The 25,875-nt window shown below is 45.6% G+C and overlaps 1 protein-coding gene across 4 annotated transcripts; it reads right to left on the bottom strand.

Annotated features, from left to right (window-relative positions):
• Window positions 1–2,609: 2,609 nt before the first annotated feature.
• On the bottom strand, window positions 2,610–23,699 carry LOC110146745 (serum amyloid A-4 protein). 4 transcript variants are annotated; one of them, XM_020907706.2, is made up of 7 exons: window positions 23,594–23,699; window positions 23,098–23,186; window positions 21,099–21,237; window positions 8,851–8,967; window positions 8,336–8,430; window positions 3,297–3,435; window positions 2,610–2,913 (listed from the first exon to the last, which is right to left on the bottom strand). In XM_020907706.2, exons 2-7 carry the CDS (start codon window positions 23,180–23,182, stop codon window positions 2,751–2,753), a joined length of 738 nt encoding a protein of 245 aa, XP_020763365.2. In that variant the 5' UTR covers window positions 23,183–23,186; window positions 23,594–23,699; the 3' UTR covers window positions 2,610–2,750. The 4 variants fall into 4 exon arrangements, with proteins under 4 accessions (XP_020763365.2, XP_070320818.1, XP_020763367.2 ...); XM_070464717.1 differs by lacking the exons at window positions 23,098–23,186; window positions 23,594–23,699 and adding an exon at window positions 22,058–22,290; XM_020907708.2 differs by lacking the exons at window positions 21,099–21,237; window positions 23,098–23,186; window positions 23,594–23,699 and adding an exon at window positions 13,174–13,346.
• Between the last annotated feature and the right edge of the window lie 2,176 nt (window positions 23,700–25,875).

The following is a 25,875-nucleotide window of genomic DNA, read 5'->3' as shown; positions in this document are numbered from 1 at the left end:
TCACTGATTCTGTAATAAAAGGGATGAATATAAACCAAAACAAAGTCCAAAAGAAATCAGAAGAATAAACCAAAATATTAGTAAAAGAATTCCACATGTTGAAATTGGCAAAAAGTACAGAATAACCAGAGTAGATCAGCCAGGATGACCAGGAAGGCCTCTCTCAAGAAAGAGTGATCTCAGGAGAGTCAGGTGAGAAACACCCAGTCATGTGAAGAACAAGCAGAAGAGTGTTCTGAGCAGAGAAAATGTCATATGCAAAGGATGCAAAGGTCCTGTGCCAAATAAAAGCTTGGCTTGTTGGTGAGATGGAAGGGCAGGGAGCCGGGGAGGGTGTGGCATCAGATGATGCTGGAGGGTGGCCAGGGACAGCTCACACTGGATTACATTCTGAGGGAAATGGGAACCCATGGAAGAATTTTAAGCAGGGAAGAGATATGATCTGAATATAATTTGTATGCTAGACTGAGAGGTAGGGTAAACACAGGCTCTCTTTTACCCAGGACGGTTTCAATTTATTCCTGCCATCCATGTATAATCATCAATAATGCCCTTTTCCTCAGTGGAAAGTGACTCGGTTTAGATGAAAAATTATACAGTCAACTTAAGCAGAGGGGGAAGCCATGAAGATGGGGAGACTGGTTAGACAGCTGTTGCAGGAAGCCAGGAGAGAAATGGTGTGGCCAGGAGCACAGAGATGCATATGAGAGCAGGCTGATGGACTAGAGATGAATTTTGGAAGTTGAATCACAGGACTTGTTAGTGGACTGGATGTGGGGTAAAGGGAAGGGAAGCATCAAGGACATGCCTCAGTTTCTGGACTGAGCAACAGAGGGACTAATCGGATCATTTACTTAAATGGAGGGGCCTGAGTGTGAAGAATTCTGGTGGGGGAGATGAGAGCTCACTTTGGGACACATTGAGTGTGAAATCTCTGGAAGTCACCCAATCAGAGATTTCTAGAGGCTGAAATGGAGAGGCCTGAGGGTGAAAAGTTCTGGAGGCAAATGAGAGTTCCCTTTGGGACATACGAGTGTGAGATCTCGGGAAGGCATCCAAGCAGAAGTGTCTAGAGGCCAATCAAATGTATAAACACAGATTTGGGAAATCAGATTCTGAGCGGGGAGGTATAATTTTCAGAGCCATCAGCATATAGATACTATTTGCTATACTTGTTGGGGAGACTATAGACATAAAAGTGGAAGGAAAAAAAAAAAAAGTAAGAACCCAGAACCAAGTCTGAAACACCCTTAGGGTTTGGGGAGATGAAAAGACCCAGATAAGGAGATAAAGGAAATTAAAGGGAAACAAAAGGAGGGTGAACAAAAGCCAAGAGAGAACCTACCAGAAAGGAGTGAGAAGACAACTGTGCTGAGCGTGTCTCAGAGCCTTCCTGATACGAAACAGGAACTTATCAGTGGGCACCCTGGAGGTCACTGGTGACCAGAGCTGTTTTGCTGAGCGGTGGGGACAGAGGTCAGGCTGGTGTGGGTCCCAGTGTGAGTCAGAAGTGAGGAAGCAGAACGTGCAGGTGGACAGACTCTCAAGTCTGACGATAAAGAGGAAGAGGAAAAGGTGAAAGAGTGAAGAGTGACATGGATTGAAGGCTGGGTTTTCAATGTGAGAATTTATTAAGAAATCAGAAGCTGAGGGTAGGGACTCCGCGAGGCACTGTTCCCATGATGAGAACAAGCTGTGGTGTGTCTGTAACCAGTCAGGCATCTCCTGAGCACAAGGGCTCTCGTGCGGAGATCCGTGGAAGAGAGAGTCCCCACCTCTGAACCTCAGTCTTGACAGCACGTCCCTGTCCTCCTGCAGTCAGCCTCACCAGCCTGCAGTCCTGGCTGCTCACCTACTGCAGGTGTGACCTTGAGCAAAGTCCAGATCACTTACCTCTAAGCCTCATTTCTTCAAGTGAGAACTGCAAAGCCTTTGTGGCAAATCAAATAAAGCATGTAGAGTTAGAACATTTGCAATGAAAGAAAATGGTGGCCTCTATAATTACTATGCCCCAGCTTCCCACAGCCCAGCAGAGTTTGGATCGCCATCCGTCTGTGCTTCTGAGGAGGCTTCTCTTAAACTGCATTGGAAGTGTATATCCATATAGCTGACATTCACTCTAGAAGTGAAAATAGTATTTTGTTTGATCCAAAGGTAGTGAGGATAAAGGTAAGGGAAACTCATCTGAGAATGATTTCTTAGGTTACACGAGCTGAGACCAGTTAACAGTTGAGTCAGGGGTAGGCTCTGGTGTTGCAGGGGAGAGTCGGGACCCAGAGAGGCCTGAAGCAGCAACGCAGTGACTGGGGAGGAAGAAGAGGCCATGGGGCTGCCCAGGCTTGTGCCCGAGTCAGGCCCCGCCACCGAGGAGCCCAGCGTGATGGCCAGTGCTCTCCCAGCTCAGGCTTACTCAGGAGGAGAAACTGGGTCCTTTGAGTACCACGGCGCCACGGGGCCATGTGAGCACAGGGCAGGGGTCCAGGTCACCAGGGGATTCCTGGGACCCTCCAGTCACAGGCTCATCCTCCACAGAGCTTTCACCTTCCAAATGGTGCCAGGAGGCCTTTCTCCCCAGAGTCTGACTCAAAACTCCAGTTCCCATCAACATGTTCAGTTCCACAAACATTTATTGGGCAGCTCTGAGTACAAGTCTCAGTTCCTGGGATGACAGAGCTCAATCACACTCCCTGTTTTTGGAGAAGTGATGTGTGGCTCACAGCGTAGCCCCTCGAGAACAGAGGGCACAAGACTCAGTATTTCTTCGGTAGGCCTTCAGGTCTGAAGTGATCTGGGTCTTGGCCGCTCCGGCCCCATTCCTCAGCTCTCCGGTTGGACACCTGGTCCTCCAACCCAATGCTGTCTCTTCCAAGGTAAATCTGGTGTAAGAATCCTTGAAGGTACTCCCCGACATTGCTAGAAGGAAGGGAGACAGGAGAATTTCAGCTGGGTCGCTTGAGACAGCTTTGTCCTCTGACTCCTTTCTCCTCTTGCAGACAAAGCAGTTGTCTTTGAAAGGAGACTAGAAAAGCCCATCGTTAAGAAGGAGGGCTAAAATATGCACCCTCTTTGGCAAAGCTCTGGTTATTGGTTCTTCAAATACCCTGAATCAGGCTTCTTTAGTGACCCCTCGCTTTCTCCTTGGCAGTGAGGGGAGACACCTCCGCACCCATATCCTGCCCTGGCTCCGCGGGCCATGCGGATGCCAGGAGTAGGGGCAGGAGGAGTATGGGCCACAGAGCCCCCTGACCCTCTGGAAACAGACAAGCTCCGCTCAGCGCCCTCAGGAGCCCTGATACCTGATGATTTTTGCAGCCCAGACGCCCCCGGGGCCCCTTTGAGCAGCCTCATAGTTCCCTCGAGCGCGGAAGTATCTGCCTGAATTTTGGTAATTAGCTTCTCTCATGTCCCAGTAGGCTCTCCACAAATCCGAAGCCCCTGTAAGGAGACAAAACAACAACAGTAACATGGGGACATATTGGAGAAGTGGGGGAGTGAGAATTCTCCCCTACTTTTCAGATTCTGACTCTTGACAAAGTGGCCCTTTGAAATCGTAGATTGAGATGCGCATTCCTCACTGTGGATCGGCTCCCGCTGTAACTGTAAGGAGAGCCCTTTACAGCGAGCGGGGTCAGACTGGGTGGGGCTGTGGTGCTCTGGGCTGTCTGATACGGGGTTGGGCGTACTGTGTACAAAGATGTGACGGTCATACAAGGCATGTGGTAATGGAGAATGATGCTTCAGATGTACGATCAGGACTATGTGAGGGAGGAGGTGAGAGGAGAGGGTTCTCCACTTTTTACAGCTACCGCACTCCGTAAGAAAAGCGCAAACTCTGAAATACACTGACCTAAGGGATGAAATACTATGTACAGAAAAACTTCGCAATGGCCCCCCACAACTCTTTTTTAAAAACTGATATACAGGATTTCCCTGGTGGTAAGGGGATGGAGATCCACCTGCCAATGCAAGGGACACGGGTTCGATCTCTGGTCTGGGAGGATTCCACATGCCGCATGTCTCAGCTTCTGCGCCCACGCTCTAGAGCCTGCAAGCCACAGCTTCTGAGCCTGTGTGCCTGGAGCCTGTGCTCGGCAACAAGAGAAGCCCCCGCAATGAGAAGCCCGTAGTCTGCAATGAAGAGTAGCCCCCGCTCGCTCTAACTAGAGAAAGCCTTCCTGCAGCAGTGAAGGCCAGGGCAACTAAAATAAAGAAATAAATAATTTTTAAAAACTGATATTCAAATAAAATACGTAAACAAGGACGTACCATATAGTACCTGTGTGTGTGCTCCTCAGTCGTGTCCGACTTTTTGTGACCCCACGGACTGTAGCCCTATGGACTGTAGCCCACCAGGCTCCTCTGTCCATGGGATTTCCCAGGCAAGAATACTGGAGAGGGTTGGCCATTTCCTCCTCCAGGGGATCTTCCCGACCCAGGGATCGAACCTGCATCTCTTGTGTCTCCTGCATTGGCAGGCGGATTCTTTACCACTGAGCCACCTGGGAAGTCCAGCTATATAGCACAGGGGACTATATTCAATATACTGTAAAACCTATAATGGAAAAGCATCTGAAAAGGAATATATATATACACACACACACTACTGAATCACTTTGCTGTATATGTGAAACACTATAAATCGATTATACTTCAATAAAAATAAATTTAAAAATTTTAATGGAAATTTTTTTTAATCTGGTATTCAGAGAATACAATGAAAAAGAGAATAGCACTTGGGTTCAAAATCAGAAAGACTGAATTTGTCAAATATCAACACAAAAATTACAAAGAATTCAATTGCAAAATTAATAGCATCACCTCCAGTCCTGCATAAGGAGCTTAAATGTCAGCACTCCACTGTAACAATTAAAAAGCTGAACAGATTGAAAATGCAGCAATTCTTCTTGGATCCATAAGAGGGGGAGGACAGAGGGCATAGCATTGCTTTCAAGGCTGGAGAGACGAACAGGTGGACATAGAGAGGGGAGGCCTTTTGGACCAGAAACTCAGGAGCAGAAACTGGTGAGGAAACCCGTGCTAGGGGTAGAAAGACCCGAACCAGAATTGACAAGTTTCTGGAGGTTCGGTGCAGACAACTCTGAGAGTAAAACCTCCTGGGGGACCCAGCCATTATTGGGCCCCATAATATTGTTAAGAGTTACCTTCAAGAGCTCAACCAGATTCTCACAGAAACTATTGTTAAAAATTTTTCCAAATAAAAAAAAAAATTTCCCTTGGGCTTCTCACAGGAGGAGAGGAAAAGGAACCATTTTGAAACATGCCAGAGTTCTCTGTTCTCAATAGGCCTCCCTCAGAAAACTCTGTGTTATTAAAATCTAAGTGACCTGGGGAAAGGAAATAACCAGCTCCAGCCCACTCCAGCCATCCTGCCCCAGTTGAAGGATAGAAAAAGCCAGAAACACCTGTGAAGTTCACAGTCTAGAGCCACAGGCTCATCAAAAAGAACTGAGACCTAGTCATAGGTCTGGGCTTCCCAGGCAGCACGAGTGGTAAAGAACCCACGTGCCAATGCAGGGGACAGAAGAGGCGGGGGTTCGATCCCTGGGTCGGGAAGATCCCCTGGAGGAGGGCATGGCCACCCACTCCAGCTTTCTTGCCTATTAGAATCCCACGGACAGAGGAGCCTGTGGCTACAGTCTATGGTGTCGCAAAGAATCGGACACGACTGAAGCGACTTAGCACACCGCATCCAGTAATGCTTCCCCAATCTCCAGATGACTAAAGGCCTATTTAGAGCAGTTCCTTCTATCAGGTACATCAAGTCTGGCTCTTAAGAAAAAATTACAAAGCATACCAAAATGCAAACAACGCAGTTAAAAGGGACATGGCAGGCATTGGAACCAGGCCTAGTAAGGATGTTGGAATTACCAGACTGGAAATTTAAAATACCTATGATTAATACTTTAAGAGATCAAAAGACAAAGTAGTCAACATGCAAGAATGGATGGGTAATGTAAGCAGGGAGATAGAAATGCTAAGAAAGAAAAAACTAATACTAGAGATGAATAAAACACCATAACAGAAATGAAGACTGCATTCTATTGGCTTATTAGCAGAATAGACACAGTTGAGAAAAGAATCTCTATGACAAAAGATACCTCAATAGAATCCTCAAAAATTAAAGGGCAGAGAATGAAGATTACCAAAACCAGGACAGAATACACAAGCACCATGGGACAATTACAAAAAGAATAACATATGTGTGTGGGATAACCAGAAGGAAAGAAACAGAGAAAGGAAGACAGGAAATATTTGAAATGATAATGACCGAGAAGTCCCCAAATTAATGTCAGACATCAACCACAGACCCAGGAAGCTCAGAAAACACCAAGCAGAATGAAAAAAATAAACCCTCAAAACCTCCCCTGCAAACAATCTACACTTGGGCATATACAGAAAATCAAAGATTAAAAAATAAAATTCTGAAAGAAGTCAAATGAAAAAAATAGTTACCTGTAGAACAAAGACAAGAATTACATGACTTCTCCTTAGAACTCATGCAAACTAAAGAGAATAGAGTGAAATATTTAGTGCTGAGAGAAAAACCACCAACCTAAAATTCTGTACCCTGGGAAGTTACACTTCGAAAGTAAAGGAGAAAGAAAGACTTTCTCAAAAAAATTAAGGAAATTTGTTGGCAGTAGACCCATCTTGCTAGAAATGCTCAAAGAAGTTCTTTAGAAGACCATTACAGTATACTAACACATATATATGGACTTTAGAAAGCTGGTAACGATAACCCTATATGCAAAACAGAAAAAGAGACTCAGATGTATAGAACAGACTTGTGGACTCTGGGAGAAGGCGAGGGTGGGATGTTTCAAGAGAACAGCATTGAAACATGTATATTATCTAGGGTGAAACAGATCACCAGCCCAGGTTGGGTACATGAGACAAGTGCTCGGGCCTAGTGCACTGGGAAGACCCAGAGGGATCGGGTGGAGAGGGAGGTGGGAGGGGGGACTGGGATGGGGAATACATGTAAATCCATGGCTAATTCATTTCAATGTATAACAAAAACTACTGTAATGATGTAAAGTAATTAGCCTCCAACTAATAAAAATTTAAAAAAAATAATTTAAAAAAAAAAAAAAAAGAAGTTCTTTAGAGAGAAGGAAAATAGTACAGGTCAGAAACTCAGATGTACATAAAAAAGGAAGAGCACTGAAGAAGAAATACTGAAGATAAAACAAAATTAAGGACAACATGTGCAGATCAAAGTATCGCAAAAATTGACCACAGAATTTTCCTGCTTTAACAAGTAGCCAATAAACTTCATCTCCCATCAAGAATGGCAGGTCGGGAGCTTCCCTGGTAGTCCAGTGGTGAGGAATCTGCCTGCCAATGCAGGGGACACATTGTCCCCACAAGTATCCCTGGTCCAGGAAGATCCCACCCACCTCAGAGCAACTAAGCCCCTGTGCCACAATTACCGAAGCACACGCACCTACAGCCTACACTCTGCAACGAGAGAAGCCACGGCGATGAAAAAACCTGCACACTGCAGCAGAGAGGAGCCCCCCGCCCCTCACCACAGCTAGAGAAAGCCCATGCAGCAACCAAGACCCATCACAACCAAAATAAGTAAACCAATAAATCTTTAATTAAAAAAGAATGGCAGATTAGGTTTGCTTCCTGGCTCTATCTCAGTCCTAGGGTGGTAGATCAGTGGGAATCTGCACTTTTTATTGTGTGGATAAGCGTGAGGGCTTGATTTCCTTGAGCTCTGCCTTGAAACCACTGGCCATTTGCTTGGGTACAGGATGGGATCTTCCTTCCAAGCATAGGTCTTCTCTTTCCCAGGCACCCTCTCTCCTTGGAGTAGGGCATGACGTTTATTCAGCTCACCCTTTCCCTGGACATTCCACCCCTGGGGACATACCAAGTTCACAGATAAACTTCAAGACTGAAAAATTTGCCATTTATGAGTCCCCACAAGTATTCTTGCCCAGGAAACCCCATGGACAGAGGAACCTGGCAGGCTATAGTCCATGGGGTTGCAAAAGAGTTGGAGATGACTTAGCAACTAAACAGCAAAAACAAGGAGCTCACCCCTTGGAAGTCCTGGCTGCCTTGGAAGTCCTACTCGCTGCCTGCTACCAGCAAGGACAGGCTGGGTTCAAACCATCTTTGACCTGGGGTCTGGAGAAGCCCTTGGTGGGTGCTGAGTCAGACCAGCATGGAAGGAGAAACCCTCCAGCTCTCACCCACGTATGGTTTCTCAAAGGAGCATCCACATCTGTGGTGTGTGGCCTCTGCTCAGAGTGAATCCTGGGGTCAGTTGGGTGTGCCCTTCGTCCTCCGGGGTTCTTACCTTGCACAGCCTCCTTGAAGAATGAATACCAGCCTTCACCGGTGACTCCCATGATCAAGGTACAGAAAAGAACGCCTATGAAAAGCTTCATTGTGCTGACGTGAAAGAAAGAGAAGGTCAGAAATGAACAACGATAGTATATAAGATAGAGAGATGTTTTGCGATTTTTAATTTCAAAGATAGCTTAGTTCCTAATTCCCATTTACTCTTTTTAGAATTATTACTGTAGGACAACTTGAAATGAGTTTTAGGAAGAAGCATAAATCATTAATTCTTAGTCCAGATCTCTAGAAGGACTAAGAGGGTTCTACCGGAATTTTATTTGTTCGTGGCCAATCTGTCATCCAATAAAGCAGAATAAAGTAGATTCATAGCATTTCCTGAAGTCCTGCTCTGCCCAGCAGACCCAATAATGAGTAGAAAACACTTCTCCCCAACTGAAATTTATCAGTTATGGGAGAAAAAGCTCTCCAAAGAGAAAAACAACAGAATTACTCCCCAGAAAAGAATCTCACCTGTGTCCTTTCTCCAGCTGAAATTCAGCAGTTGGTATCTCTCCTGGCTTTGGTGTTAGTGGGAAGAGAGGTCTTAAATCCAGTGTGCATCGGTGATGTCTGTCTTGCTCAATTCTTCTGTGTAAACAAATTAGCATATTGAATAATAGTATTTTCCTTATTCTCAAGCAGCTTTTTTCAAATGAGTCATTTAAGACATTTGTGTTCTGGCAGTTTTTCCTAATTGACTTATTCTCTTTTCAGTTGTATTTGAAAAGAAGAGAGTGGTATTTGAAGAATCAAGTGTGGGAGGACACGGGTTCTTCTCCACTTTACTCCCTTCTCATCCCTGTTTGGAAAAGGGATCTCTCCCCTCCCTGGGTTACACAGAGTGTATTATGTAATACCAGATTACACATAGGTATTATGCTGTTAAGAGGTGATCAATATGATTAGCAAAGGAAATGTTTGCTTCTCTTGGGGTTTCTGTCTAAGGTACATGAGGACACAGAACAAGCAAGATTTGTCAACTCCACCAGCAGTGATATGAGGTAATGATTAATTATTCTGGGAGAACAGAAGGAATGGCATGAAGTAGGGTTTCTAGGCAGTACCCTTGATACAGATTAAAACAAAAAAAACAAAAAAATCTGTGTGTGTGTGTATACATCCCTTTCATACAAATATACATTGCTTTGTACTCTTTTAACTAAATATATATTGGAGGTCCTCCCTGGGTTTTTTTTAAAACCCTTATTTAAAAAAATAGCTACACAGCATTCCATTGTAGGATGGACCACAATTTATACAATACTGATGGCCATTTCAGATGTTTCTAGTCTTCTGTTAATGCAAAGAACCATGAATTTTTGACTCTGTCTGTGTATGTATATATACATATATACATGTATATATGATAAATTTCTAAAAAAGGAATTATGGGGAAAAGTGTAGCTCTTTACATTTATTTATATATGTTGCAAATTGCCTTCTGTCAGAAGCTCTATAAATCTTCACTCCCACCAGAAATGTCCCACAGCATCTCCCAAACAACCCTCTATCAAACTTTTTGGTCTTTGAAATTTTGGTAAATAAAATACAATTCAGTGTAATTTAATTTGCATTTCTATTGTTATGAGTTTGGTTTCACAGTTTTTCCTCTGTATAAGAACCATTTGTATTTTCTAGCAAATGTGAATTCATTTGTTGTATTTTAATATTTGTATTGGTTTGTTGGATTTTTTATCAATTTTGTAAGAATTTTATTATATAGAATAAAGTAGAACTTTATGAGTTACAAACACTTTCCCAGCTTATTATTTACCCTTTGATTATGGTTGCTCATGTTTACCAAGATTTTCTTTATGTTCTTGTCTTTTTTTTAAACTTTTCTTTAGTGTCTTCTGAATTTTGTCCTATAGCTGGAGAGGCTTTCCTTGCTTTGATTTATAAAATAACTTTTCCATGTGTTCTCTATGTATTATATATTTTATTATTTATTTAAAAATATTTAATACATTTGGAACTTGACCTAACATCATTTGGAAAGTATATTTTCAATTGGAACTTGACCTAACATCATTTGGAAAGTATATTTTCAATTGGAACTTGACCTAACATCATTTGGAAAGTATATTTTCAATTAAATTTTAAGATGGCCACCCAGTTGTTTCAATCCCATTCATTGACTAATCCCTGTTTTACCCATTAGTTTGACAGGCAACCTTTAATGCTAAATTACCATATACACTTGTGTCTAATTCTGAGTTGCAAGAATCAATTTTTCTATGTTTGGGTCAGTACTACCTCGTTCTATTTACTGAGTCTTTATTCAATGCACTAAATGCCTTCATCATTCTTCCTTTTCAGAGGAAGTAGTTGGGATTTACTTTCTATAATTTTTTTAACTTATTTTCGTATCCAGAAGCACAGCTGATTGACTAAACAGTATTTGTGGCTCATGCACCTGTCCCAATGCTCTCCTTGACTGTGGCGATGTTTCAACTGGTGTCTGGTGTGTCCAGGAGTCCCCTTCCACAGCTGTATTCTCTCTTAAACCCACTCCACTTAGTCCTTCAGGCCACTCTTCACTGCAGCCACTTTGGTGAGATTGGCAAGGATTCCATTCTGCTAATCCAAAGGTCATTCTCTCCACTACGTGGCAGCATCTGACATGGCTGATCAATAACTGTGTCCACGGGGCTTTGGGAATGCCACACTCTCCTGGCTTCCTTCCATCCACAAAAGCTGCTCCTCTTCAGTGTTTTTGTTGGCTCCTCCACCTCCAGACTTCTAACCAATGAAGACCCTTTGCAGCACCTTCACCTGTTCTCTTTTCAGCCTTTATTCACATTCTGAGGGAGCTCGACCAGGCCTTTGAGTATAAGCTCCAAAAGGCCAGGATCTTATCTGTGATTGGTCTTCACACAAAAATCCACTGCTTCAAACAATGCCTGGGACACAACAAGTACTTATTAAATATTTGCTGAATGAACACATGGAAAAACTTTTTTGAGTGTTTGAAATAGTTCCTAATTCAAATCACATGTTTAAAAATGATAAGTAGTTCAATACAGCTATAGGATGAATTGAAATCATAGGACATAAGACTGAAAAGATTGGATACACAGACTATCTTGTCTAAAAAAAACAGTAAATATCGTGAATTGGAGGGAGGAAGAAAAAAGACGTGTATGTATGCTGCATTCTTCACATTTCATAAAGGGAGCCTCATTATCCAGTTGTTAATATTGGTAAATTTTAAAATAGAAATATAATCCTACTATTCAAAGTTAATAATACTTGAAAGAAGTAAGAAATGGAAAGTATAACAAATGGTAGCCTCTGGGAAGTGGGATTTGGGAAGACTCCCCTTTGCATACATTTCTCAGTCATTCTGAAACAATGCATTACTGCTATGATAAAGAAAACAAAAAAAATTGGGGTCAGGCCATGGTGAACTTTCACTCATCCTACGATAGACTGTATCCTCTAGTTATAAATCCTCACCATGCATGTTCACATTGATTGACGTTGCTACCCAGGCTCACAGTTGTCAATGACAGGTTCCAGAACATCAGTGACTCACTGGAAAGTGGACCAGATGGGGCAGGATGAGGTGAGTGGAAGTGGGGCAAATGCGGAGAAATGTTTCAATGAGGGATCACATCTCAAACTGCTCTGGTCTCTGAAGGGCTCACAAGCTCTGTCCCGGAAATCGCAAGTCTGTCCAGCATCTTGATAAACCTTTCTTGGTCTCCACTCCAGCTCCTTAACACATCTTCCACTTTAGAGGATAGAGATGCGTCCTCTGGCATCGCTCAATCCCTGAGAGGCTCTCCCCCTTCAGCACAGGTGGAGGTCAGCTCTCCCCCTCTGGCCAGAAGAATGGAAGAAAGATAAGGATATATCCCAAGAACTGTCTTATTCCCAACGCCGGTCATGGGTTTTGCTCTAAGTTTCCATGTCTCTGTTTCACACTGGGATGCTACATGCAGAGGGTCATGGTGTTTTCTTCATCTAAAAAGCAGGAGACGTGGAGCTCTCTACTAGCATCTCTGCATGCTGGCAGCTCCCACGGTGAGAGATCCAAATGGGGTCAACCAGGACCTTTCTCCCTTCATTCCAACCATTCAGACCTGCTGTCTTGGAGAGAATGTTGCCTCTTATGTTAATTTAGGGAACAAGGTCACACGCAGGCCTTGCTTCCTGGAGCTGGACTGCTGGTACCGAGATTCCATTGTTTCCTAGCTTTTCAAAGTTTTCTTCTCTTGTGGATCTGGCAGAGTCCCAGGAGGAAACAGCCCAAACTGGAATAAGTGAGGAGTGTTGCATGAAGGGGCTAATTGCAGAGACAGGCAGGAGTTTGGGAAAGTGACAATGCTTGGAGAAGCCCCCTAAGGCAAGCAGTCATGAAACATTTCCACCTTGAGGCTTAAAGGGACCAAGGAAGGAGCAGTTAGTCAGAGAGTGTGTTGACAGAAGAGGAGAACAGGTATTGGGGGCATATTTGAAGAAAAGTCTTACATGAAGATTTTCCTTGGGCGCTCCTCACAAATAATGAATGACAAAGTAGGGAACAGTAGGAAGGCCTGGAACAGGGCTGCAGGAGACAGGGGGTGTTGGGCCTGCTCTTCACAGTGACATCCCAGGAACATCCTTTGACCCCTTAGGTCTCAGCTTCTTCCTCTATGAAATGAGGCTATGACAACAGATGATCTTTAAGGAACATGCTAGATGCCAGGAATACATTAGTGAACAACGGGCGAGACTTAGTCCTTACGGAGCTTCCTGTTTGGACTGTATACATATATATATCATACCAAAGAAAATAGATTCACAAACCTTTAAGTGCCCTAAGCAGGGATGGCAGAGGTTCTGGCTTCCCCCCCAACAGCCTTCCATGGTCAGTCAGGGCTGTGGGATCTTGCTTCTCTAACAGAGGGAAACACGGATGATTCTGCCCTTGATTTCTCTCTGGGCCACAGCAGAGGACATGTCCTCTTCCCGTTTGGAGGTCTCCTGCCCCTGTGAGTCCTCTGGATTCCAGAGCCTTTGTGAAGCAAGAAAGGGCTGTCTGTTCCTAAATGAGTTCCACTCACATCTTGTGTTCTCTGTTTGGCTGGCTTCTCTACCTCTGTGTTTTGGAGTTTGCTTATGTTAGTCATTTTCAGTTTTGGGTTTGGTTTTTTTAGGCCACAGTGTTGAGTGCCATCTTGGATTTACTTGGGGAGTTGCTTCTCCGCTTTCTCCCACATCCACGTGTAGCCAGCACCACAGCAATGGCGGGTCTGGAGGGCTGATCGAAAGTGCAGGCCCTAAGGCGCCCTGACGGGTTCAGACTCACCCTGCGTGAGAAAGCGCTTGTCTTTATTGGGCTCCAGTCCATCCTCTGTACAATGGGAACAGTGCTAGTTCTCACCTCAACAGGGCTCTTGTGAGGATTAAAGGAGACCATACCTGATAAACCCTCAGTCAGCTCTCCCACCCCCAGAGGTGAGCTAGTGCTGTTTCTCTGGGTGCATTCTGCAGCAGCGTCTCTACATTCCAAGCCCTGCCGCTTTTTCACTTCCCCTCATAGACTCACAGACTCATCCTGCACAAAAACTCAGCCTGCAAAGCAAACTCTCCCAACGTTCCCCCAGGAGAGAGAATGGAGTGGGTTTCTGCTGCTCACACGCTGCACCCCCCTTCACAGTCCCCCCCAGACACCCCCACACTTCAAACTCCCCTTTTCAGGGGCCCTCTGACCTCCCCTCACTTGCTCTTCCTCCACTGTATGCAGCTCAGCCCTAAATCCTACCCCTAAACCGTGCACCGAAATGATTCTAGGCGCTCAGCAAAGCCTTGTGGAGTCCTCACTTCGAAGGCACCTCAGTGATCAATGTAGGTTATTTGGGCAGAAATGTCATTCTAAATACACACAGCTCTCCACAAGAATGAGACCTTCATCGTGTTACAAATGTGTGTCCTAATGCCTTTAATTGTACATCTATACTAACTTTTATTCCAAATGCTCAACTTCACTGGGCTCCTCCATTCACTCATTCATTCACACACTGAATGGTATACTTACTGAGAACACACTGTGGGGACATGAAAGGCTTCCTGTCTTCATGGAGCTGACACACAGCCACTGCTAACCCACCTGGCCCGGCCACCCTCGCACCCATCCTAGCAGAGATCACGTTCGTCTCATGTCCCTAAAGCACAGCCTTCTTTCTCCCCAGTGGATGGGCCGCTGTTAGTCATGAGGGCGGCCTGCAGTCATCTCTGCGTCTTCCTGACATAGTTCACCTGGGAGGGAATTTCTGCCCCAGGACAGAAGTAACGATCTGGCCCTTCGCCCTCTCCTGGGCTCTCAGATTCTATCCCAGACAATTACCTTTCCTCTTCAGGAAATTCTGGGGACTTGGCCTAACCTCTGGGCAGTGAGTTCTGGTGGGGGTGGGCCTCCATAACACCCCCATGTCAGCAGAGGGTCCATGTTGTAATAGAGCCCTAGGCATTTGAGTCAGAGAGAACTGGGTTTGAATCCAGGTTCCAGGTTTCCATGGCTATACAGACTTCTGTAAGTACCTTAATCTCTGCAAACCTCCGGTTCTCTCCTCTGTGACACAGGGACAGTCACTCCCACCTAGCAGGGTGGCCTTGAGAGTAAATGATCGCGCAGCAGGTGCTCACATCTTGTTTGTGTTCCCAGGGTCACAGTGGAGGATTTCTGAGCTTGGATCCAGTCATCCCAGCCTAGGGGACCAAAACCACACCAACAAATGGAAGTGACCAGGCCCTTCATCAAACCCTAGACATGCAGACCCCGAGCGTGACCTTGCTGCCCCCGTATCTGCCCTGGTCCTGGCATGAAACACCATTGAGCCCTGGCTCCTGGGCTTCTTGTGCACAGGAAAGCCTTCTCCTCTACATCCTCACCCAGGCGGGGCTGGTTTTCTCTCCCTCACCTTCCAGACTACACACTCCTGGAGGCACTCCTCACTTCCTTCCACTCTGTCTCCAGCTCCATCGCCAGCTGCTTCACCGTTGTGCTGACCTTCACCTACCTCGAGGGCCTGACCTTGCTCAGCACCATTAGCCCCGAGTGCTGCCTGTCCATCCTGGGCCCCATCTGGTACCACTGCTGGTGCCCAAGACACACATCAGCTCTCAAATGTGCCATCCCTTGGCCCTGTGTCTGCTGCTGAATCTTCTGGAAGAGAACTATTGTGGCTTCCTTTTAGGGGTTTTGGCTGTGATTGGTGTCCAGTATTTGACTTCATCATTGCTGGGTAACTGATGTTCTTATTGGTGGTTCTTGCTAGCACCAGCCTAGCCCTGCTGGTCAGGATCCTCTGTGAGTCCCAGCAGGTGCAGCTGACCAGGCTCTGCATGGTCATCCTGCTCACAGTGCTGATCTTCCTCCTCAGCAGCATGCATTTTCGCATCCAAAGTTTTCTGCTGCACCAGCTTCAAGAGGATTTCAACATGTCCTTACATTATTTTAAGACAGGGATGGTCCTGTTAACAGCAGTGCCAACCCCATCATTTGCTTTTTTGTTGACTCCATTAAGCATCGTGAGACAGGGGCAGCTGGCCCTCAAGTTGACTCTTCTGAGAGCTTTGGACAACACAGCTGAGGTGAAGAAAAGCGGAGGAAGCCTTCCTCAGGAAACCAGGGAGGTGTCAGTAGTTTCATGCAGTGATTCTGTATTAATCAGGGTTCAGTCAGAGAAGTAGTACTTACAGAAGATTCTCTATATCATTGTGTAAATATGTACATATATTTGATCAGACACAGTTGTAGGTTCTGGTTAGACTGTTTCTACAAGGCTGTTGCCTGTTTGTCTGATGCTAGAGCTTGAGGCCCACAGGACAAGCTGGACCTCAGGAGCATGAGCTAAAGCCCATGAGAACCAACCAGAACTTGGGTCAGTCTCTCCCAGCACCTGCGGTTTTGCTGAAGCCTGCAGAAGCTGGCTGCCTTCCTATGGAGCTAACCGCACACCTGGTCCAGGAGTCAGAGCAGCCGCAGGAGCATCAGGGGAAGGCGGAGCGGCTGGAGGCCCAGCGGCTGCCTCGTGCCAATGAGATGAGCCAAGAGAGAAGCCACAACACGCATGAACATCCTGGTCCCCCAGCCCCGACCTTCCACACACACAAACAGTAGGAATGCTGGTTTCTTTCCAACCACCACATCTTGGGCAAACTAGCTCTTTATGCCCACTTTAAGTAGAAGCATAAAGAGAAAGGAGTTGTGGGAAACATTGTTCAGCCTAGCCAAGCTGACACTTCAACTTCAGACCCATCACAGTCCACTCCCTGTCAACTTGGCACCAGTAACCACCTCCCTAACCCATAGCTAATTCCAAATAAAGACAATAGCAAAGTCCAGCTTCCCACACATGCTGTACTTATCCCATATACACTTGAAACATACCAACCTTTTTCCACAAAGAGGATAAAGTCTCTTTTTGCTTTTCTAATATATTGTGCTTATTCTTTTTCTAGTGAGTTATACTCCTTTTTGAAATCCTATAACTTAAACACTGAGCTATACAGTTAACTGCTATTAGTACATATTCTATATGATGATAAAGGAATAGAAGAGAAGAAAAATATTTGTGAGATATATATATATATATATATATATATATATATATAAGCATTCACATTACAGAAATACTCACAATAGACAATCCTTTCCAACTGGTCACATGGCTGCTATTGCTGTGAACATATACCTTCTCCTACCAATTATTCCACCTCACCTTTGCCTACGGGAATAACTGCAATCTGTATTTCGGAATGGTCTGGGTCATCACAGTCTTCTTACATGGGTGTTGTCCCCTTCCATGACTTTTGCTTACAAGGCCTCTTGGTGATATAATCACAGGGCAGAGAATAGCCTCTGCTTTGAGGTCATAGAGACGTGGTTTTGTATACCAGCTTTGGCCCTATCAGTACGGTGAATTTTCTTAAGACAGCAATCATCCTGATAATGATTAAGTGAGACAATGCCTCTTAAACAAAGTGCAGTGTCTGACAGATTACCTTATTCAGGGGCCTTCACCCCATCCCCAGGGGAACTTTGCCAATTCTGGGGCCCAGGACTGTTTCCACTTTTGAAGAAATCCACTTCAAGCAGAAGGTTGAAAGCAGTACACGGAAAGCGTAAATATGTTTGGTCACTGCATTCAACCAAGAGGACAAATTAAATGTTTCTGACAACTCTTTCCCTAAATGTCCTACAATTTCCATCTCAAAACAACTAAAAGAATTAAAATTCAGCCTAACCCCCAAAAAAGGAGTCATCCCTAATTTTGACAAGACATACTCTAGCTTCACCCAGAGCCTGTCATAGGGTAAACACAGCAAATATTTGTTAAATAATTATTGAATAAAGGACTTAGTAAATAACTAAGTCAGTGAATTTTTAGTTCAAGCCTGTGATAAATTTCTACTTAACAGATTAAATCACTTATCTTTAAGTTTATTACTTCACCGATTTCATCAGAAAAACCAACTACGAAATGTATGGTTCGTGAAAGAGTTCCTCATGTGGCTTCCTTGCCTTGCCCTCTTAAAGCCCCAAGTACAAGGCTTCTCCTGCCTGCTCTGTGCCCTCAACCTGATTTGACCTGATGCTCCTTCTCCTCCCTCACTGCAATTTTCCATTGATTTTATATAGACGACACGTCCCTTTAGGGCAAGGCCATATAAGATTTACTTTTATATTCCTAAATGCTTCACACTGTATATTTTACTAATTTAGTTATACATCCATATTATAGATTATTAAGGTATATGATATATTTATTTGTTGGCGATGCATTTTCTATTGAATAATTGTTATGTTTAAATTGTTGCTATAGACTGAATGTTTACGTCCCCCTAAAACCGAAAGGTTTAACCCTAATTCCTAATGTGATGGAATTTGAAGGTGAAGTCTTTGGAAGGTGATTAGGTCATGAGAGTGGAGCCCTAATGAGTGGGATTAGTGCCCTCATAACATAGACCCCAGAGAGCATCCTTGCTTTCCTGCCACGTGAGAAGACAGGGATAAGACGGCCATCTATGAACAACGAAATAGAGTCTCACCAGATACAATCTTCTAGCACCTTGATCTTGGACTTCCCATCCTCATGAATTGTGAGGAATACATTTCTGTTTATTATAAGGTACTCAATTAATGATATTTTGTTATAGCAGATTGAAGGCTTCCATCATTTCAGAAATTCCCTCTCAGCCCCTCCCAGGCCATCACCTCTGCCTCCAGAGGCAACTACTGTTCTTTATCATTAAATATCAGTTTTTTAACCTGTTCTTGAACTTCATATGAAGTATACACTCTTGTGTAAGTCTTCTTCTTGATATAATAATTTGAGAAACAGCCGTGCTTATTCCCTCCCCTTTGTTGCTGAATAGAAGTCCATTGTAGAGATAAGTCACAGTTTATCCACTCTTCATCTGATGGACATTTGGGTTGCTTCCAGTCTGAGGCAACAGTTCCCCTGTGCCAACTGGGCCTGATGTCAATCTGTCAGAAGAGGGCTCCAGGGGGACAAGCAGGAAGTACCGCCATCTCTTCCGGGTCCCGTGTCCTTCCTGCCATCCAGCTCCTGGGGCGGTCTTCTCACACACAGGACACCCACTGGCACTCTGGAGTTTTTATGTTATTCCCAGCCGCTGAAGTTTCCCGGCAACTGCTGTGGCCTCGCAGCTGGATTCCCAAGGTGTTCAGCAACATTCTGTCTCCCTAACAATGCATTAATACCACAGGCTAGGTGGCTTCAACCAGAGAACTTCATTCCTCACACGTCTGCAGACTGGAAGGTCCAGGACCCAATTGCAAACAACTTGGTTCCTGGTGGGAGCGCTCTTCTTGGCCAGTAGATGGACATCATCTCATTGTGTCTTTACAGGAGAAAGAGAAAGCTAGCTCTCTTGTCTCTAACATTATAAGGACCCTATCCTTCCAGCCCAGGCTTCCACACTTATGACTTCATTTAACCATATTTACTTCTTTCATCTGAACAGCTCCATTAGGAGCTGGACTTCAACATAGAAATTGGGGAGGGGGGGACACATTCAGTCCGTAGCACTACCATTTCCACGGCTGGCTTCCAGGGAGCTCAAGAGGCCTTCTATCCCCTGCCCCGTGTGTGCTGCCTTCAGGTGAGTTTGCAGGAAATCCCAGCTGCATCCTCAGTGAGTTCAACTGCACCCCTGAGCTGTTCCATACCAAGCTTTATGGGTACATGGGGGACGTCTTGCTTGTCAGCTTTGGATTGGGACACCCAGCAATCTTTACCACCCTTTCCACGGGCTACAGGCTTCGCAACAAGATCAAAACCTCAGCTTTCTGTATTTCTTAATATCTTAGTACTTAATCCTATAACCAGTTAATAATACCTCATATGAAAATTTCCCTTTATAAATCACTAACTGGTTTCTGGACACTCACTTACAGAAGTAGACACCTCTGTCCTGCTCTCTCCCCACTAATATTTCTGCAAGTAAGCTACTTAAAATAAGAGGCTATGAGGAAACATTCACAAGCAAGGAGGCTCTATGTCATCATTTAGGCTTCAAATAAGGCCAGAAAAAAAAAAAATAGACTAGCAGGGAACAGTGTTGGAGGCAGTTCTGGATGGCACAGAAAGAAACTGGTTCATAGATGGATTTCTAAGAGTTGCTGAGAAATGAACAGAAGATCAAGGTGGCAATTGCTGGAGCAGGATTCCAGCGTCCAGTCCTCCCGTGACTGTGTCCCTGACCCCACGCAGAGATCACCCAGGACAAGCTGGGCGACTAGACCGGGGACAGAGGAGGTGGCAGGACACATCTGCAGGGAGGGAGAAGGCCTGGACTGAGAAGGGCCTGGAAACGGCCCCGGGGGAACCAGAGGGGCCTGGAGAGGGAGCGGGTCTGATTAGGGGAAGGCTGGACAGGGGGTCTGTCCTGAATGATGCTGAGGGTGTGTCCTGGAGCCAAACACACAGGCACAGGCTCAGCTTCACGTGGCTGTCCTGCCATCAGTCCTGGAACCAACAGGCTGTCCTCATACCAAGAATGACACGCAGTCTCAGTATTCCATCTCAAGCATTTATTAGATCCGCTGCCTTCTGTGGACAGAGAACTCTCTAGCTCAGTGTCCCCGCCCTTGGGGACTCACAGCCCCGTCTCCTGAGCAGAGAGAGAGGCAGCTCAGTACTTGTCAGGCAGGCCAGGAGGTCTGAAGTGGTTGGGGTCTTTGCCGCTCCGGCCCCACTCGTTGGCAAACTGGTCGGCCTTCGTGTCCTCCCGTAGCTCCTCCCTGGTCATGCCCTTAAACAGAGGGTCTGTGATCCCCTGAATAGTCTCTCTGGCATCACTAGAAAGGAGGAGGGCAGGGAGGGGATTAATCCAGGACTATGAGCCCCAGCCCCACCCTCCCCATCTCTCCTCTTTCCAAGGGATCAGTGACTCTGAGAGGAGCCCAGGAAAGAGGGGCTACAGCCCTGAGGCTCCCTGGGCTCAGCCCAGCTCAGCCCTGCACGTCCCCTGTGTGCTGGGGAAACAGCACCCGAAGGGGGAGGGTGGAGAGTCACCTGTCCCACCAGCCTTGCTCTGCTCTTCACCCACTCAGACCTCACACTGGGCGCAGAGCAGGAGGGTGTTTAATAGTAGGAGGGCCCACAGCCCTACTGGAAAGTTCTCCAGGGCTTGGCCCCTCCAGGTTGTCCAAGGCAGCCAAGCTCTGCCCACCCATCCCTGTAACCCAGAGACCCTGGTACCTGATCACTTTAGCAGCCCAGGCACCCCCTGGTCCCCTTTGGGCAGCATCATAGTTTCCGCGGGCATGGAAATACTTGTCTGCACCTTTGTAGTTGGCTTCTCTCATGTCAGAGTAGGCTCTCCACATGTCTTTAGCCCCTGGAAAGCAAAGCACATGGAGTAAGGATTATCAGGTGGAGAGAAAACTGAAGAATCAAGGAGTGAAAAATCTTCCACTGACTCGGTTTCAGCCTGTGGTCGGAGCACCACAAATGCCATAGGGTGAGAAGAGCATTCCTTATGCCCAGCTGCCTGCTCCTGGTACTGGAATGAGCGCCATTGGGGTGGGGTGGGGGAGGGCTACGTCTGTGGGACCCCTTTGTCTGACGCCTGTGATGCTGTCTCTGTGCTGCGTCTCAGTGAGGGCTCTACCTGATATGTTTAAGGACAGAGCGAGTTCATTACAGGACAGGAATCCTCAACAGCATTCTATTGAAATGTGAGACCAGGTATATTGTTGCTGTCAGGGCTGTCCTGGATATTATAACATGTCTAGCAGCATCCTTGACCTTTCAAACTATACCCTCAGTGTGACAACTGAAAATGCACCCAAGCATCACCAAATGTCCCCAGGACACAAATTTGCCCTGGGTCCATATCCACTGCTGTGTATATGATACGCTCTGGGGCACGTGGGTGAGTGAGGAGGTGACGTGCGAGACAGATTCTGAGAAAGGGCAGACATACTCCTCTGCTCTGACACCTAAGAAATGTATTCCTGCCTCACGAAAGGATCACTTGTGACTTGATTCCCCTGCCTGGTAGGTGAGTGAAAGGAATCCTGAGAACTCTCTAGTGGACGGTACTGGTGATGTGGGCTGCTTGAGGAAGTGGGTCTTTTCCTCAGCCTGGCTGCACTGTCCAATAATCTGGGGAGGCCCTGAAAGTCCCCTGAGCCCTCCCAGCCCAGGCCAGTCACCTCCCCGTCTCCGGGCTGGTCTCAGGCAGCAACAGTTTTCATGGCTCCCCAGGTGACTCCAAACTGCGGCCAAGATGGATTAGCCCCTGGCTTCAGGAAGTGGTGCTGGGAGAAGTCGGTGAGAGCCTTGGCCTCAAGCACAGCTGGGTTCCCACCTCTGTCCTGCCGCCTGCTGACGGGCACTCAGTCCCTGGGCGACGGACTCGGCTGCTCTAAGCCTCGGTTTTCTCCCCTTCAGGTGGAGGAAGATGCCCCCTCACGGAGGTTTTCTGCAGGTAATATATGACCAACTGTCCCAGCTTGACCGGAACTGCCTCTGTCTTCCTGAAACTGCCCCAGATAGTGCTGCTAATGTCCTGGAAAACTCCCCAGCCCTGGGCAGAGAAGGAAAGTGGGTCCCTCTAAATTGCACGTAAGAGCCGAGTTCCTGGTGGAGGTTTTCATATGATATTAGGTTCACACACACACACACACACACACCTGGTGGAGGTTTTCATATGATATTAGGTTCACACACACACACACACACACACACACACTCACACACACACACATACACACACCTTTATATTTAGTGGCTAGGAAAGGGTAGGAAACAGACTAAACAAGGACGGTGTCTCTCAGCATAGGAAGCACAAACAAGGTGTTCTGAAGGCCCCTGAATCATCCAACTAGGAAATGGAAGGAAGGAAGAGAGGAAGGGAGGGAGGGAGGAGTAGGGATGGAGGGACAGGAGAGGAGAACATGGATCGCTTTCACCCTACATTGTGCAACTGGTCTGAGGGAAATTTCGTTCCATTTCAGACTTGTTTTGTGTCTTCCACTCAAACTGCTATTTCAGCTGGAAATGATGCTCATTCTTTCTCTAGTACCTGATTGACATAAATCCTGTGCTTTCCAATCTCTGAAAATACTTCCCTACACCTGGCACATTGTGCCACATAGGGCAACATCTCCTAAGACTGCAGCTCCAACCCTCAGGGGTGTTTAGGGTGAAGCCTAGAGGCCCAAGGATGCCATCGCCCCTCCATCGGCCTTACCTTCAAAAGCCTCACCAAGGAAGGAAAGCAGGCCGTGGGCTCCCAGCACCAAGGAGCAGAGAATGAGGCCTGTGAAGAGCTTCATTGTGCTGAAAGGAAACGAGAGGGTCAGGGAGACACCGACAAGGCTTTCACCCCTCTCCACTTTGGGGTTTGTATGTCAAGGAGAGCCTGGCTGTTCATTTCCACTAGACTCTCAGTGGTCCTACTAGGAAACACTGCAGTAGGACATTACTGGCAGCCTCAAGCCCTCAATTCTGAACCCACCAACCCTGAACCCAAGACTGTCTAAGAGGTCACCCAGATGGCTTTGGTGGAAGAAGAGGACAGTTGGGTCCAAGTTGTGTCTTACTAAAGCAGCCTGTCGTTAATCTAAAAGCATTTCCCATGCACCACTCTGCCAGCACTGACCACATATAGGAGAAATAGAAATCAGAAAAGTTATGTTTTAAAGCAAATGTTTTCAAAGAAATGGCTCCTTGAAGTAGTTCCTCACCTGATCCCCAGTGGAGCAGGGCTGCTGGTCCCTGCCTGCTGTGGAGGGGTGGCTGTATTTATACTGAGCCATCCCTGGGCGGGTCAGGGGGTGAGGATGACAGCTGGACTGGTGCCCGGGGAGAATCCCTGCAGGTCATTTCTCCTACGGATCTGCAAAGGGTGACTTACCGGACACCCATGGCTGTCCTCATCCACAGGTCATTTCCCTGGTTGTGCAAGCCTGAGGAAATGAGGCAGTCCTGGTCTGCCTGGTGGCCAGTACCGGGAAGGCCTCTGTCCTGTCAGCAGTGGAGGAACGGAGGCGCGGCCCTGGGCTGTGGCGCTCCAAGATGGCGGCCTCCAGGCCTATGGAAGGTGTGTGGTTAGGGATGACGCCTCCAGCCTGGACCTTGATTTCCTGGCCATTTCTTCAGGATGGTCCCTGCTAGAAACTAAATCCTTTGAGTTCATGTCCAAAGCCCTTGAGCTTCAAAACCGACAGACCAGCCCCAGGGAACCTCACGGGTGCCCTGAGGTCCTTCCACTGCTCCGTGCGCCTGTGCTGAGCTGTCAGTTCCAGGGAACAGAAAGCCCTCTCCGTCTCTCGGCCGTGCGTTTCATAACGGTCAACACTTACTAATGATTTTGAAAAATCAGTATAATAAAATAAGAGCTTTTCGACTTGATAAAGGTTAAGTCAATCATCTATAGCAGCAGTTCTCGCAGTGTATTCCCTGCAAACCTGAGGATCTCTTACGACCCTTTCAGGGTGAGTCTATGATATCAGAACTATTTTCACAATAATATTCAACAGCAACATTCTTTTCCTTTTTCATTCTAATTTTTTCATGAACGTACTGGGTGTGAAAGGTCTATTGAAATAATTTTAGATTTCTGCATTCACCTGACCTTTAAGAAACTACCACTTGTCAAGTTTTGGTATCATATCAAAGAATAGCCTGAATTATCTTAAAACTCTGTTAAAATGCTCTGCCCTTTTCCATCTATGTTTCTGTGTAAGGTTGAATTTTCACCTTACTTGGGTTCATACTTCAACCCAAATAATGTATTATGACAGATCGAGTGTAGGGTCAGATGTTAGAACCCAGCTATCTTCGATTAAGTTTACATTAAAAAATTTTTTTTTAAATTTTAATGCAAACTTAATATATTTGTTATTATTTTTTTGTTTTGGAAAGAGATTATTTTCATTAAAATATATTATTTATGTTAACATAATGGATTTATTATTATCTTTATTTGTTTGACCATTTATTAGACACTCTGCAGAGTTTTTCATAAATTAACTCAGTCATCATAAAACTTCATAATATCATGAATGATATATTATTGTGTTTCAATATTCTTCAACATTTTTTCATTCTAGTGTGATAAATCCTGATAGAGTCTCCATAAATAAAAGTTCTTTGAGGTCCTCAATAATTTTTAAGAGTATGATGGGACCATGAGGCCGAACAGTTTGAGAATCATTGCTCTACAGCAAATATTATGTATAAAAAAGAAAGTTCAGGTGCATTCTCACGAGGGCCAAGGATAAGATATGGACTCCTCTTCAGATCAACTAGTTTCATATTCTCCTGGAGGACCTGCCCACTGCTAAGACAAGAAACAGGAGAAGGGTAAGAAATGGAAGAGAAGAAATGAAACCATCATTATTTCAAGATGATACAACCTTTTGCATAGAAAATCCATCAGAATAAAGTGGACAGAAGAGGCTGGTGGTCTACAGTCCATGGGGTTGCAAAGACTCGAACATGACTGAGCACATGTGCACAACAAAGCCTTTAAGAGAATTCAGTGAGATTTCCATGTTTCACATGAAAAAATCAATTGTATTTCTCTACACTAATTTTTAACATCTAAAAAATACAACACAAAATAGCATCAAAGCATTAACTATCTAGGGGAAAAGCTTTAAAAATACATGAATATTTACAGAACAAATTTAAGTTTGTTAAGGGATAAAACGTGGGGATGTGGGAATGTCATATTCATGGAGAGGATGTTAGTAAAGATGTCAGTTCTTCTTGGATTAATTTATAAATTCAGTTCAGTGCTAATCAAAAATTCCCAGTGGAATTTTTTTAAGAACCCAACAGATCTATTCTTTATGGATGAATGAAGGGCCATGAATAATAATGTCAATCAAAAAATAAGAGCCAAGAAGGGACGTGCCCTAGTCTCTGAGTTGCATGAGCTTGAGATTTACCCGAAGTGGGAAGGAAATTCTGAATGCTATGTCTGTGTCTTTAGGTCAGAGGGCATCCCTGGGGCCGTGAG

Source organism: Odocoileus virginianus, unplaced genomic scaffold (genome assembly GCF_023699985.2).
Source record: "Odocoileus virginianus isolate 20LAN1187 ecotype Illinois unplaced genomic scaffold, Ovbor_1.2 Unplaced_Contig_122, whole genome shotgun sequence".
Taxonomy (NCBI): domain Eukaryota; kingdom Metazoa; phylum Chordata; class Mammalia; order Artiodactyla; family Cervidae; genus Odocoileus; species Odocoileus virginianus.
Note: the sequence above shows the minus strand (reverse complement) of the source record. Positions and strands in the feature narration are given on the sequence as shown.

Coding starts and splice junctions, on each gene's coding strand:
- LOC110146745 (XM_020907706.2), bottom strand. CDS start 23,182: ATGAAGCTCTTCACAGGCCTCATTCTCTGCTCCTTGGTGCTGGGAGCC. Junction 8,968..21,098: donor TGGGCTGCTAAAGTGATCAG/GTACCAGGGTCT, acceptor TTGTTTACACAG/AAGAATTGAGCAAGACAGAC. Junction 3,436..8,335: donor CTTCAAGGAGGCTGTGCAAG/GTAAGAACCCCG, acceptor GTCTCCTTACAG/GGGCTTCGGATTTGTGGAGA.